At 34.0% G+C, this 16828-nt stretch overlaps 1 protein-coding gene across 3 annotated transcripts in view; it reads right to left on the bottom strand.

Moving 5' to 3' along the window:
- Window positions 1-16828, bottom strand: part of PCDH17 (protocadherin 17) — a 125333-nt gene that overhangs the window by 83565 nt on the left and 24940 nt on the right. For 2 of the 3 annotated variants that reach the window (XM_055426008.2, XM_055426011.2), the window contains exons 2-3: window positions 1254-1312; window positions 949-1121 (exon numbers count right to left, since the gene is read on the bottom strand). In XM_055426008.2, coding sequence (XP_055281983.1) covers window positions 949-1121; window positions 1254-1312 — 232 coding nt within the window. The remainder of the gene's footprint in view (window positions 1-948; window positions 1122-1253; window positions 1313-16828) is intronic. The other variant, XM_055426009.2, reaches the window with a different exon arrangement.

Here is a 16828-nt window from a genome sequence, read left to right as displayed (position 1 = left end):
TCGTTAAATGACTTAGAAGAATAAATAAGTTCAAATAGTTTAACTTAAATATCAAAACTTAAATATCAAAATACTTGCATATTATCAATATTTTGAAAACTAATATTAACTAATATGCATTTGTAACTCTGAAATTCAATTTATGCAACAGTTCTTTTTACTTTGTATAATTGGATATAAGAAAGCTTTTTCACAACATCTAAGTCTTACACAAAAGAGTAGCTTAATTCTCTTTGGGTGAATCATTAATAAACATTCTATTGTATTTGAAACATTAAAAATATCATGATTAATAAAAAGACATATCGCGCTAATAAACTGAAGTTAGACTTTCAGAAAAGACATATGTATTCATGAAGAAACATTTCTTTTTTACCTCTATCAGAGTAAACAAGTTCATGTTTATTTGATATCCGGGAAGACTTAGATGTAAATCAAAAGAAGGAGCCAGAACTCTGGCTTAGCTGTTATTTGACTCTTGAAAAAAGACTTTGAAGCTGAAATCCACACTAAAAATAACACCAACCCTGCTAAGAGCTATACAATTTCAATCAAGTTTTCATTTCACCTAAAAATGTTAAATTTATTCATTTAATCTTTATATTAATATATTAAAATGTGCATATCTAGTTAACATATACCATATTTTCCTTTACTAAAATGCAAAACAGCAAAGGTTAGCAAATGTTCATAAAAATAAGTATAATCTAGTGACTTTGGCAAAGTTCTCCTTTTAGGAAGATTTCAGGCTAGAATCCATGAACTTCATTTTTCTGTGGTTACTGAAGTATTGAAAAATTCCTTTTTGTCTGAGGCAACCTTGGAACGTGCTGCTTGTTTTGCTATATTATAAAAGCTCCATTCCAAGGTGATAAACTACAACTAGTATTCTGAGGATTAATATTGCTTAAGCTTTATACTTGGTAAGCATTGGAAGGCTTCACTCACCTTGTTCAAGTGGTTGGCTTTTAGTTGAAGTCGTTTTCATCTTGAGCGCCTCCCTAACAGACATGTCACAGCAGGAGCCTTTGTTAGTGTCTTGGTCACTGTCAGCCTGATCACTGTCCCCGTGCCCACTGTCTCTCAGGCTGGCTCTTTCTGGGTCCTTAAACGTGGAGCTACTGAAATACATATAAAGAAAAAGAAGAGAAAGTATTGTCTCTCGAGTTTGAACCTGAAGTGTAGACTCTTGCAAAGCAATTTTGACACGAATGCAAATGGGGAAGCCGAGAAAGTTATTTAATAGGCCTTACCTTTGAACAAACTGCTGCCTGCTGCCCATGTAATTGGGCTCTGCGGGAAAATTGTCTGTCTGCGAAAAAGAAGGAAAAAAAATACGTATAGTTGTACACTGGACAAATCTCCTGCAGAGCAACAAGATTTCCTAGTGGAAAAATGATTAATAATTCAAAAATTCCCTTAATCTTCAGATTTGTACATTTTAATTAAATTGGAAATTGCTGACATGTAATTATGTACTCAGAACAATTAAATGATTCCAGTCCACAAATTACCTGTTAAAGTAAACAATGAGCCTGTCATAACTGGCATTCTCTGTTAGTACCAGGATGGATAACACTCTCTGTGTTGTTTCATTACTTAGATATTAAGATTGAACATTTGTGGGAGGAGTGGAAAAATGACCTAATTTATCCATATTAAAAGCATGAATTATTTAATAATACTCATTTTTAAACAAATTTGCATCATCTGCTGGGGTTCTTTGCCCTCCTTGATGTAACATCATTTAAAGTCATCCCACCTCAATTAAGAGATATAGGGCCCTTCCTTCAAACTGTACCAGTGACAAACACAAGCATAGCACCTATGACTGGACTCATCTCTGTAATTCATTCTTAACTGCATCCTTACACTGGAAATTTTATGCAATACAAGGGAGAGGGGCGTTAGCTCTTGATTATTAAAACAAAGTGAAATCAAAATGAGAATTAAAATGTTACTTAAAACATGGAGAATTAAAGACACTGAGAAATGAGACTTGTTTTTGTGGTTGTTTTTACTGCTTCCAAACTGACATGGAGGTCTGCCAAACAGAACTGAATTCTCCTTGTACCATAGAACAGAGTCTTTTGGGAGAAAGAGAGTAGATCTTTCATAGATCTCCCTATACTGTACATTCATACACATTACTTCTTCTTGCAGCTGACTCAGTGACAAAGGTTCTCCTGTTTTCTGCCTCACTTCATATCACAGCATTGTGCTCTGAAGCAGCTATGGGTTCCTATAAGATCATCAAGTGAGCAAGTATCCGTGATACAGAAGCGCATAATTCATGAAGCAAAGGATCCAAGGTAAGGCTTAATGCAGGGCAATATGTGTTTTCCTTATAAATAAGGCTAATTTCAACTAATAAGACTCTTTTCTTGTCCCATGTTAATAATTTATTTGGCTTTTTCAACTATTACTGGAAAAAAATGTTGAGAGCAATAGCTTAAAGTACTCTCCAAGGTTCACTGTCTGCTAGAAGTTGGGGGACAGGAAAAACTACCACAAATTTCTTGATCTGTTTCTTGTGGTTCTAATGACGTTTGTCAAGATAAATGCAAAGATGATGCTAAACAAGCTAGATTAATTTCTCACTCCTAATCTATTTTCACTAGTCGTTGGTAGCAGATATATTTTACTAATATATTTTACAAATTTCCAGATTATGTGAAGCACCTTAATTGCTTCCATAACTAGCTATCCATCTTCAAAAGATAAATATCTTCCATTAAAGTAGTAACGGGAACCAACACCAAGACCAAAAATGTTTGCAAAAGAATTTTGCCGATTTTAAAAACTAAAATTGCTTAGAAACTCCACATATAAACTTAAAATCATCTACTTCATTTTTTTTTTAATTGGCTGAAAACATGAATCAACCCACTATGGCTGTCAGCTGAAAGTTAAGCCTGAGTATTTAGATCAGAAACAGAATCCAGGGTTTAGGGAGAGTGTGTGCCCAGTTCAGTCTGACTCTGCGCAACCCTATGGACCATAGCTAGTCAGGCTGTTCTGTCCATGGGATTCCAGGCAGGAATATTGGAGTGGGTTGCCATTTCCTTCTTCAGGAGATTGTCCCTATCCAGTGACCAAACCCACATCTCCTGGGTTTCCTGTATCTCCTACATTACAGGCAGATTCTTTACCACTGAGCCACTGGGGAAGCCCATTAAGGAAAGAGCAAAGTGTAAAGTGAAAAGTGGAAACCCCTGATATTTGCTATATCAGGGCTATTACAGCTAATCTTGTAATATTAATGGCTTTGGTTATGTGGAACTTCATACAATATGGATCCCTATTCAGTTAGACACAGGGAGATAGACTAGGAAAACTTTTCTTCCCCTGATCAGATAGAGACAGTAACTAAAAATGTTTGCATAATATCAAAGTTCTAAGCAATTCTAATAAGAGACTCAAAATGAGAAATAAAATACATTTTCCAATTAAGTGAATGGTTATTTTAAATTATATGCTAGTGTATGTGCAAACGTGTCTTTGTATGTTTGTATGTATGTCTCAGAGTTCTTGTGACCACTGGGCGATGGTAATGCTACCAAATATTGTTTTGATGAAAATAAAAACAAACAAACAAGAGACAGTCAGAAAAGAAATAATTTTGGAAAGGAAAGAAAGAGAAAAAATAAAGGCAGGGAGAAAGGCAGGAGGAAAATAGAGAGAGGAGGAAGAGTAAAGTAGAAATATACATACAGGAGGAGAAATGAGGGTAGTTTAAAAAAAAGTTGTTTTCTTATTATGAAATTTCACAAAGTACAATTTTAGAAGTCTGAAACTTAAGAGTAGCAGAGAATCAGAAGTTTACTAATAATGTCTGTCTGCATTTTGCCATTAATATAGGTAGGAAAGTGAGAGATAGTGCGTGTTTATAATTACCATAATGAAATAGCCATTTAGCCTTTAATAAACTTATGACTAATGCACTATAAAAACCGCACTGATTTTAACATAGAAAAAAACATTTTCATTACCCAGGCTCCATGGGTGTCTGAAAACTCATTAAAAATAACCTAAATATAAAATAACAGTATTTACAGACTAAAACAAAAAACAGGCATAAAGCCATATATATCAAGTGCTAAATTTAGAAATAGAAGGGCTTTTAGCTATTTTCCATCAGTGTATTAAAAAGATTGAGTTCCACATTGTACATTTAAAATTCTTAAATTTTAAGTCTAGAAAGAAAGTAAAATTTGAAGTCAAAGACATCGATTTTTAGGTCTCAGCAGAGTAATTAAATTATGAATATGTTTAACTCTTGAAAACTTTATTCTTTTCCATAAAAATGAATCACTAGAATGTATTCCCTTCAAATGCAACTTGAAAATGACAACTTTTACCATTTATTTTTAAAGCATATAATTTTGTTTATTATTAAAAAATGGATCCATGGAATTGATGAGTAGTAACAGAAAAGTTCTAAAGTAAACACTTTTAATTAAACTGTAGGATATGATGATCGTTTTAAACTATTTCACTCAAAAATAAAGAGACAAATGTTTTGTTACTTTTTAAAAACATGATCATTTACTCAAAATGATTATTTAAAACAAATCTAAACTAATTTATAAACCTGCTTGACCCTCCTAATTTGATTTTTTGGGTTTGTTGTATTGATTTTTGATGAAGATAAAAATTTAGATTTTTTTTTACATTCTTTTTCTATAGAAAACATAAACAAAGTAATCAAGTAAACAAACAAAGCAGATAAATTCTATATGATACAAATGGTTTCTTTGATATTTGCCTTTCTCTTCTAGTACTCAGCAAATTGTAGTAAATTATAAATGATACTTGAAATCATAAGTTTTATTAGCAGTAGGTGGTAATTAACTATTCCTAAGATATACTTTGGCCACCTCATGAGATGAGTTGACTCACTGGAAAAGAGTCTGATGCTAGGAGGGATTGGGGGTGGGAGGAGACGGGGACGACAGAGAATGAGATGGCTGGATGGCATCACCGACTTGATGGACATGAGTTTGAGTGAACTCCGGGAGTTGGTGATGGACAGGGAGGCCTGGCGTGCTGTGATTCATGGGGTCGCAAAGAGTTGGACACGACTGAGCGACTGAAGTGAACTGAACTGAACTGAAGATATACTATTTTCCACTACTTGCTCATCTGTTAGAACTTTAAAAGTAAATCTATAAATTACCAATTTTAAAAATTAGTATCACTGGAGAAAAAAAAAAAACACCTACTAAAAGCTGAACCATGTTGCCCGAAATTGGGAAGACTTTTTATTTGTGGAAGTAGATTAATTTGATATGACCACTTACATGTACATAAAAAAGTTGAGCTGAAAATAGCAAAAGGAGTCAAAATAGATTTTTAACTATTAGAAGCATACAAATAGAAATTTTAAAAATATGTCCAACATTTGACACAACTTAACATCTATTAATGATGAAAATTCTCAGCAAACAGGAATAGAAAGAAACTTCTTCAGTTGTATAAACAGGACCTATCAAAAAAGAGTATAACTAACATCTTTATGAGAAACCTAGACAGCATATTAAAAAGCAGAAATATCACTTTGCTGACAAAGGTCCGTCTAGTCAAAGCTATGGTTTTTCTAGTAGTCATGTGTGAGTCATGGATGTGAGAATTGGACCACAAAGGTTGAGCACTCAAGAACTGATGCTTTTGAATTGTGGTGCTGGAGAAGACTCCAGAGAGTCCCTTGGACTGCAAGGAGATCCAACCAGTCCATTCTAAAGGAGATCAATCCTGGGTGTTCATTGGAAGGACTGATGCTAAAGCTGAAACTCCAATACTTTGGCCACCTCCTATGAGGAAATGACTCATTGGGAAAGCCTCTGATGATGGGAAAGATTGCAGACAATAGGAGAAGGGGGCAGCAGAAGATGAGACGGTTAGATACCACCACGGACACAATAGACATGAGTTTTAGATAGTGGAGGACAGGGGAGCCTGGCATGCTGCAGTTCACAGGGTTGCAAAGAACTGAACATGACTTAGCGAGTGAACCTAACAAACATCATACTTGAAAGACTGAAATCATTCACCACTTCTATTTACCACTGCATGAAAGCCACAGTCAATAAGGCAAGAAAAATAAAAGAAGGACACACAAATTGGAAAAGGAGGAAAATTTTTTCTCACAGTGTTGTTGTGTACTCAGGTAATAGTATTGCTCAAGCAGAAAACAAAAATCAAGACAAAAGAAAACAAACAAAACTTCTCAAAACAAACAAATAGATTAAGCAACGTTGCCATATTCAATCATATTTCTATATTATAGCAATGAACTATTTGGAAACTTAAATATATGAAGCAACAGATTATATTTCCTTGAGAATCAAATACTTAAATAGATAACTTACAAGAAAAAAAAAAAACAAAAACAAATACAGAATCTATATGATGCACATTACAAAAAGTGAGGGAATAAGTCAAAGAAGGCCTAAATAAATGGAAAGATATATCATGTTTAAGGATTAAAAAATTCAACATAGTAAAAACATCAATGTTCCTCAAATAATCTATACATGTAATATAATTTTGTTCATATTCTTTGCATGACTTTCTGTAGCTATAGACAAGAGAATTCTAGAATTTAAAACAAAAAGAACTATAATATTCAAAATATTTTTGAAACAAAAGATTTAATTTGAAGGAATCACATTACCCTATTTTAAGAGTTACTATGAAGCTACACTATGAAGACTATAGTATTGTCAATGGAAAAGACACACAGATCAATGTGACAGATGAGACTATTCAGAAGTAACCAACAGAAATATTCGACTGATTTTCTACCAGGTTGCAAAAGGCAATCCAACAGAAATAAACAACTTATTAAAACAAAACAAAACATTTTTAAAAACTTGAAATGGATTACAGATCTAAATGAAAATATAAAACTTAAGAAGGAAACGCTGTGGAAAATCTATGTGACCTGGTGTTAGACAGAATTCTTTGACATAACAACAAAAATATGATCCATAGGGGAAAGAAAAGACCAAAATTAACCCAATAACTTTGTATTTATCTTAAATAAATGAAGACTATGATCACACAGATATGTGTACATTTTTTAAGAGCTCTCTATGCCAAAACTGGAATCAGCTCAGATAACTTCCAACAGGTGAACAGACTGTGGTATATATATAGAATGAAAACTATAAACAACAACAACAAAAATGAACAATTGATCCAACAACTTGAAGGAATCGCAAAAGCATTATGTTGAGTGAAGGAAGCCAGTCTCAAAAGAATTGTACACGGTATGATTCCATTTATAAGACTTTGCAAAAAAGCAAAAACTGTTATGAAAAAGAATAGATCAGTGGATGCCAGGGTTAAGATGAAGCTTTTTAGGGTGATAGAACTCTTTAGTATGCTGTTATACAAGAAACACACACACATTCAAAAAAGGTTCATTTTACTGGATGCTAATAACAGGTAATTCTAAATATAAACGTATATGGTGATCATCTGCATCTCATATACACTGAAGATACTTCTGTCTCACAGATAATTATAAAACTAAACTTGTTTTCATTAAATTGTCTCAATGAAGAGTATTTCTGGACTTTGTCTTTAAAATTTATACAGTTAACTTTCAAAATCCGATGTAGAGATTCCATGTTTATTTGGACAGGCTACAAAGGGATTTGAGATATAAAACTATACAGCCACACTGACAAACCCAAGAAATACTCTATAAGACAGTCATCTTAAATATGAATTATTTAGCTTAATTTTCATTTTTTTCAAAGATCATTTTCTTGTGTGTAGTTGCTGTTTACTCAGCCATAAAATACATTCATTAAATAAATAAAGATTTCAGACTGCATTTATGGCAAAGAAGCTTTTCCTTTCAATGCATGAAAAAATGTAGCTATATCATGAAGAACTAGGAACCAGCCTTAAGAATGGTGAGTTTTTTAATTTAGAAAATATCTCATGAAAGTGACTCTATATTTGTAAATAAGTGAATCTTTGTAAAGACTAAAGACACTGAATATGAAAATATCAGCATCTAAAATACTTTGGCCACCTCATGCGAAGAGTTGACTCACTGGAAAAGACTGATGCTGGGAGGTATTGGGGGCGGGAGGAGAAGGGGACGACAGAGAATGAGATGGCTGGATGGCATCACCGACTCAATGGACATGAGTTTGAGTGAACTCCGGGAGTTGGTGATGGACAGGGAGGTCTGGCATGCTGTGATTCACGGGGTTGCAAAGAGTCGGACATGACTGAGTGACTGAACTGAACTGAACTGAATTGAAGATGCCCCAAAGTGTATGAAAAATTGTCAAAATAATTTTACAACTTTGATGGTATCAAAGGATAAGGTGATGTAAAATATGTGGTTTTGTATTTTACATGAGATAATATGTGAAATTTTCTTAGTTGTATAATAGCTTTCCTGTTATAACTATTTAACTTTTTATTTTTTGACTGTACTTCACAGCTTGCAGGATCTTAGTTCCCCAACCAGGAATTGAACCCAGGCTCCCTGCAGTGGAAGTGCAGAATCCTAACCACTGGTCCACTAGGGAATTCACAATTTAAAAATTTTTTAATCCTATAAGCAGCACTGTAATAATCTCAAAATGATGATAACTGGATGAAAGTCCAGTAAACTGTAAAACACTACTGAATTTCTAGAAAATGAGAAAACTGTGGAATGAGAAAAATAAAATCTTCATCCTTTTGAGTCTCATTTCAAAAGAATTTCTAAGAAAAAATCAGAATACTATTCTTCAATTGTATGCCTACAAAAGGAAGAGAGAAAAATATTGTGGGCATTAGGAAAGCAGATTCTAGAGTTGTTTTTCACCATCATAGATACCATTTAAGTTAATGATGTTAGAACTCAGTCTATGATTACTGCAATAACTATGTGATAAATACATACACAATACCTTGGTGCTAATTTACCAGCAATACCTTACATTTCCCATTATAGAGTCATGAGGCAGTCAGGAAACTTCCTATGGAGAGATCAATTTTGACAAACCGAACAGTTCTGGCATTTCCAGAATTGTTGTTGTGGAAACACAGAAGACAGTGGTTTAAAAACTGCTGGCATTTTTTGGATATTATTTTGTGTTTCTATGTCTGTTTCTTACCAAAGAGGAGGCATTTTGGACAGAGGTTCAGTAGGTAAACTCATTACACAAGCATACATTTAGCTTAAGCTATGCACAATATAAAAATCTAGCATTCAACAATGTAAAATTTGCAATATCTGAGATTCAATCAAGAATTACAAGGCATGCAATAAACCAGGAAAATATAAACCATAACTAGGAGAACAATCAATAAAAAAGAGACCCTGGCATGAAAAAGATGACAGAATTAACCAATAAGTACCTTAAAATCTCTTAAAATATTGAAAATATGACTAGGAATGTAAAAGCATGACCCTGAGAGTAAGTGCCTCAAGGTTTGAGCCCTAAGAACCTGTCTTGCGGTATTCTCGTCTTGGGCCTAAAGACAAGAAATAGAGTCAAATGAAAGTTCTAAAATTGAAAAATTAAAACTAAAATTCAAAACTATACTATTTGAAAATAAAGATACAATAAATAATACTGACAACAGATTAGACAATGAGGGACAAAAGATGTAGCATTTTGCATCAACTTCTAGAAGCACCTACCTCACCAATTATATATACATATATATGTGTATATAATATAAATGTTTATCTGAATAAGCTTTATATATCTGTGCCATCGGCCTGTTTATAATTTTGTAACATATGAGAGCAGACAGATATGTCAAATACAAAAAGACTCTTTCAGAGGTTGCAATACAAATATGAAGAAAGCTTTCATTCTAGTGTTATTGATCTAGAATTGGAGTTATTGAAGAAAAACGAAAGTGTGAACTTGACTCTTTTAAGTCATCATTAAGAGAAAACTTCTCACAAATGAATGTTCAGTTGGATGTGCAGTTATAGTTTCAGTTATACTTAGATGATTAGTGTTTTCCTAATTCATAGGAACAGGGGAGTGAAATTTTGAAAGTACCTTTGAATTAAGGACAGAAGATTGATAGTATGTATTGATGCCACCGGGTTGCAAACAAAATGAAACAAGTTGAACTTTTCCCTTAATTCAAAGGCACTGCTTTTCACATTGATAACAAGCATTCTCTTTACAGCAGTCTGAACACCAGGGAGTGTTAAGAGGTGAATAATTCACTTTAAGACTTTTCATACTGACATTGCTTCTGATAGCTCTGCCTTCAACAGAATATATGGTGTGGTTCTCTACACATTGCTGAAGTAGGCAACAACATTTTAAGCCACCACTTATAAAGTTATCTGACAGCACCTATGGCTTTGAAATTTCTAAAGTGCATGAGGTATGGCAATAACTGTATTTATCAGTGATTTCCAAAATAATACATTTTATACAAATACAGTGTGGTCCACACTTGTGTGATGTTACTAAAAGCACAAGGGAAAAAAAGAGAAATTCTTACCACATTGAGCAAAAACTAACATTACTTTAAATTAAAAAATGTGGGGACAAGCTATATCCTGTGAGAATTTTAAGTCCACTATTCAACTCGGATGACTTAGATGAATTTTTGAAGTGATGTGGCTATATCTGAAAAACTCTTGAAAATGTTAACCCTTTTATAAACAGCATTGATAACTTTAATAATAGCTTTTATGCCAGAATTTAATTATGCAATTTGTGATCTTAAAGTCATCTTTGACAAGAAAGAAGAAAATTTAAATACTCAAAAGGTAAAATGAGAGCTGTTTGTTACCTAGAAAAGCACACAAAATAGAGAATGCTGCACATTCTCTTTATATATTTGCTGAAAGTTGGAGCCCAGAGGCCACTGGGATCCACCAGATGCTAATGTGGTAGTCCACTGGCAAGGGCAGCACATTAGGCCAAGAGTTGATGTCTTAGGAAAAGAATCCAAACCAGTTCACTGAAAGATTGCGAACTTCAACATCCCTAATCCGTTCTCTTCAGGATGCTAAGCATCTCCATCTCAGCCCTTTGCAATATGCAGTTCCCTTTTTCTTCCAAGTAGCAGAGGAAGTTTGATGTTTTTTTGTTTTCTTTTTAACTCTTCATCAAACAGTTAGTCTTAAGAAACTCTCCTCTGCTTTCCTCCTATTGTACTCTTTTTCCATCTCTATGAAGAATATGGAAGGATTTTTCCCCCTGGAGGGAATATCTGAAACTAAATTCTCTGCAATTGGGCCTCCAAGAAACTAACGACACAAATATACATCACCAACAAAAATTCATTATAAGCCTGAACTTCTAGAATGCTCCACATAAGAGAAAGGACAAAAAGAGAGGGAGAAAAATTAGTGATACATTATTTGACTTCTTATCACTATGAGTGCTGTCTTTTTGCAAAATACATTTCTTTAAAATCTAATTTTATTAATTTTGAGAAACTTGCTCATAACCAAATAGAAATTTTTAAAAATTGAATTATTTGATTCAAACCAGTTTTTAGTCCAATTAACTTAGCTAATATGGAAATGCTTTGAAACTCTACCTCACTGCATCTAAATGCATGTAAATGGTATCACCACACCATTATCACTATTCTATACTTGGAGATTTGTAGTATGCTGTCCTACATTAGTATCTGCAAAATAGTATTATTGATATTTACTATTCATTCTCTTCAGTTGCCCTAGGAGACACAATACAGTCACGGTTCACATTTTTTTTTAAACAGAGAAACTACAGCTAATTTTCATAGGGTCACTTGTCATATGCCTAATTCATTGTAGAACAGTAACACTTGCCAAAGACTGCCAGGAACCGTCGGTTGATGTACTGCCTCTCTGAGAAATAGAGAAAAATAATGCTTCATTCCCCCAATATTTTCAGAAATAACTTAATGAGACATTAATGTGAATTGCCTTGAAATGATCTTAAAAATTATTGTTACATAATAAGCAAAATAGTACTACTATTACCCCTGATAACAAGATGGCTCTTTGTGCATTTGTACCTTTCTTTTTATACTTTCATATTAAACTATTTTAATATGCTTAATATTATATTTAATTCTACTGACTAGACTTTTCCAGTCACTAAGTCATGTCTGACTCTTTGCGACCCTATGGACTGTAGCCTGACAGGCTCCTCTGTCCATGGAATTCTCCAGACAAGAATACTGGAGTGGGTTGCCATTCCCTTCTCCAGGGGATATTTCTGATCCAGGGATCAAACCCAGGTATCCTGCATTGCAGGCAGATTCCTTACCATCTGAGCCACCAGGGAAACCCTAAAAAAGGTAATAATGGAATCTATTATCAAATATATAATGCATACAGTAAGTTTAACTGTATACTTACCATCATTATAGTCATATATTATCAATTGTCAAAATAGGCACTTCTGAACACTTACCTTTTAAAGTGCAAATTTAAGGTATTACATTTAGTCAATCACTAGGTAAAACTCTTAAAAAGCAAATAACTAACCTAAAAAGTAAACCAATCTGTATGGCTGTTATCCACTTCCTTAGTGTATTTTTTCACAATACACTAAAATTTAAAACTTTCTGCATGCAATGATTTGGTAAGCACAATTTACCAGTCTTGTGACTCAAAATATTAACAGTCAATTATTTTTAAAATGATGGTTATATTCACAAATGCAAGAAAAAGTTATCAACAAGATCGGTTTCTGATATGATTTTGCATCAGCCTTTCAAGTCATCGGCTGTGTAGGTGCATTCCAATTCTTAAGAGAAGAAAAAAGTAGGAGGAATTCAAGATGAAATTAAATGGTGTAGCACCTTTCTCTCATTTCCCTCTTCTAAGGAAATGGCAACCCACTCCAGTGTGCTTGCCTGGAGAATCCCAAGGACGGGAGAGCCTGGTAGGAGGCCGTCTATTGGGTCGCACAGAGTCGGACACGACTGAAGTGACTTAGCAGTAGCAGCAATGCTTGATAGGCATAGAGAATTTTTAACTCTTTATAAGTAATGATTCAGTCAACCAGCTAAACAGACAATGTATTTTACAGTAATTAGTATATACTTTTGAGGAATTCTAGGTCCCCAACATTTTGCAAGGGTTTAAAGATAATTTACTAACTCCTTCCAAAGAACAAAAATTATATAAAAATATAAATTAAAAAATACTCATTGGATTGAATTTCTGGCTTAAAAACAAGAGAGTAATTTGAAACCATAATTATGGAAATTAGAAGATAACATACAGGAATCTGGAAGACTTGTCCTCAGAAATGAACATTACAAAGAAAAAGGCATTCCTATATTTAAGGAAAATTAATTATTAATCAAACTTATGAGTATTAGATTACTAGAATATTTTTCATTTCCCTCTGAAATATAAGAATAAGTATCACATTTAAAATGCATGAGTCAAAGGAAATAGTCTATTTTAGGTTAGTGTTCTTACCCGAAATTAAAATAAAGTTAAGTGTCTTTACTAACGTTAACATATTTTTAATTAAACATTAGCACAAAATGAAATGAAATATCTCTACTCTTTATCAGGCTGTCACTTAATTCCTAATTCAAGCACTGCCCTCCCCCCCCATTCTTTCTTTGCTTGAAGACTTTAATTCTAAGAATTTTTCTCCTCTGGTACTCTTAGCTAGAGAATCACTTCATGAGACAATAAGAAAGCATTCTTCCAATATATCAAATATCTAGTTTTGAAGGAAAAGATAGTCATTTTTATTTTGTTAGAAACCATTTAAAGTCTGCGCTTCCCTGGTGGCTCAGTAGTAAAGAACCTGCCTGTCAAAGCAGTAAACTCAGGTTCTATCCCTGGGTTAGGAAGATTCCCTGGAGAAGGAAATGGCAACCAAATCCAGTATTCTTGCCTGGGAAAACCCATGGACAGAGGAGTCTAGCAGGCTACAGTCCATGGGGTGGTAAAAGAGTTAGTCATGACTTGGTGACTACAACAACAACAATTTAAAGTCTAAATAGTGCAGTTTTTTTAACAGACACTCAAATAGAAAAAATTAAGAAATATTAACAGGAATGACTCACAAAATTGGTTGGTGAACTCTGGGTGGTTATGGGACTCATTCTCTGTTTTTGAAAATAAAGCTTTATTGAAACTCAACCATGCCCTTTCACTAATATGTTGTCTTTGGCTGCTTTTGTGCTTCAGTGGCAAAGTTAAGTAGCTGTGACAGAGACCATACTGTCCCTGAAATTTAGAACATATACTATCTGTCCCTTCATAAAAAAAAAGTTGCAGGCTCCTGACTTACAAAGACTAAGTCTCATTTCTTAACATATAATTAACATGTTTTACTCTACTCACTTCGGTAGATAAAATATCAATAGTAATGAGGCATTTTCACATATGTGATTATTTGCTCAGTCATGTCTGACTCTTTGCAACCCTTTGGACTGTAGTCCACCCGGCTCCTCTGTCCAGGGGATTTTTCAGGCATGAATACTGGAGTAGGTAGCCATCCCCTTCTCCAGGGGACAATCAAAATGACACAATCAAATTGTGTCTCCTTTGTCTCCTGCATTTCATGTCAATTCTTTATCTGCTGAGCCAGCAGGTCATGATTTAGAAAAAACACAAATCATTTTCATCCTCTGTGAGACACAGACTTCCTCACAGAGTATGCATTTAGAAGGTACCTGATTGAAAAACAAATCATATTTTTAAGTGGATTTAGGCCTCAGGTGATTTATAGCATGTTTATATTCAATTCCAAACAATTTAAAACTGCAGAAACAGTACCATCATGGGAACACCTGAAAGCAAAATGCACTTAGATGCATGAAGTTTCCTGAACTGTATTGTAAGTTCTTCTAAAGCATTCTTAAGGATAACAGTAACCCATTCCTTCCCAAAGAAAAGAATTCTTCAGTTTGCTGAACTTTGTCTCCTGTGCTTCTTTACATTTTAGAGGTTGATGTCATCACAGTATTTCAACTCTTTCAAGTCTATTATTTTCTTTCAGCTTGACTGACTGGTGCCATTATAATTATTTCTATTTTATGGATGGAGAAACTGATGCCTGTGGATTTCATGAAAGACTAGCCAGAAGTTCCAGTATGAGTAAGTAATATGAAGAAATTATTTGACTCGAAATTTTTCACTCTTTCAAATAAAAAACCTGCAAGTGCTATATGATTCATCTTGCTTTTGTGTGTATTATCCTTTTCTTTCTATTCGATTCTATTTATCATTGTGTGACGCATCTCACAGATTATTTTCATTCTAAGCATGCTTGTTAACCAACACTGTCTACAGACTTCTAATACCAGGTCACACCGACTTGAATGGCTTTATTCCTATAATTGGTCAGCCCTGATATCAAACACAAATAAAAGTAGTGATGTCTACTAGACAATTTTTGATGAGAATAAAATAATCAAAGCCAGTTCTGTGATTAAATATGAGACTGCAGGGCTGCTTCTAGAGTCTCCAAAGTTTGAAAGTATTTTCAGTATTTAAGAACAAGTAGAGAGCTTCATGACACTACTGCTGGTTTCCCATCCTGTGACAACATGCTGTACATGGGCTCCAGCGGAGTGTTTGGTGCTTATGGAGAAGTCTTAAAGAATTCTCTTTTAAATTGACCTGCAGTTTAGGAAGTAAGTTGTATTACTTCATAGCAGCAATTTTCATGCTATAAGATGTTCTCATACTCTACGGATACCTCAATATAAATGCATATATATATGTAGGAGTAAACACCCTAAACTCTGAGTCAGATGACATTAGTTCTCTATTCCTGGCAAGCTGTGGTAACATTTCTGTGCTTCAATTTTCTCTCATGAAAAGAAGTGCAAATGAAATCAGATGCTGTCATGTGTGTCTAACTTTCTAATATTCATTGCTTACAACAATTCTTTCATGGAAACTTCTCTTCAGTTTCTACCCAGTGTGAGCTTTACTTCTCACAAGGTCTCCCTGAATAAAAAGCACAATTCTAAGGAAGACTTAATAGCATCTCTTCCCTTCAGAGTTTACTTTGGTGATGTAAGAAGTTTTAGACATCTAGAAACAAATTTTCACAAGACAAATTCTATCAAAAATCAATCACATTTTAAAACGTCTAATATTAAAACAAAAGTGATCACTCTTAGAGAGGTCAAAATAGAAATTTACAGTAAAACAAATTTGCATTCCAGTAAAACTACATTTTTATAATCATAAATAATCCAGGATTGAGGCCTACTGAAATTTTGTTTTTGCAGGAAATATGTCTACATATTAGAAGCCAAAAGTTTAACTGCTCCAGAATGTTTTCTGTCTTTTGCTGTTAACAAAAGTACTAATATGGGTTAATATTTATTTTGAATTTGGTATCATGAATATTATTTTTCAGCACAATCGTGTTTCATTCTTAACACTTATGACAGCATTATGAGTAATAAATATTATTATTACACCTGGTGAGGAAACAGGAAAAAAGAAGCTAAGCAACTTGCTCTGGACTGAAAAGCAAGTTTTATTTGCTTTTAAAAGCCAAGGCCTTGAAAATAGAATCTCACTGTAAGGAATCTGCCAATCACGTGGCTATGGGGAGAGTGGGATGCACTGAGAGAATGGCACATAAACACCATTTGTAAAATGGATAGCTAGTGGGAAGCGACTGCATAGCCCAAGGAGCTCAGCTCTTCAGTGACCTCCAGGAGTGAGGTGGGGGGTAGGGATGACCTAGAGTGAGACAGAGGAGTGAGATGGAGAGGCCCGAGAGAAGGAGACATATGTATACATATAGCTGACTCACTTTGTTGTACAGCAGGAACTAACACAACATTGTAAAGCAATTATCTGTCAATAAATATATAAATATAAAAACTAAAAATAAAT

Source organism: Moschus berezovskii, chromosome 13, assembly GCF_049115385.1.
Source record: "Moschus berezovskii isolate FMDL1 chromosome 13, NW_MosBer_1.0, whole genome shotgun sequence".
Lineage (NCBI taxonomy): Eukaryota > Metazoa > Chordata > Mammalia > Artiodactyla > Moschidae > Moschus > Moschus berezovskii.
The sequence above is the reverse complement of the archived record's forward strand: the minus strand, read 5'-3'. Positions and strand labels throughout refer to the sequence as shown.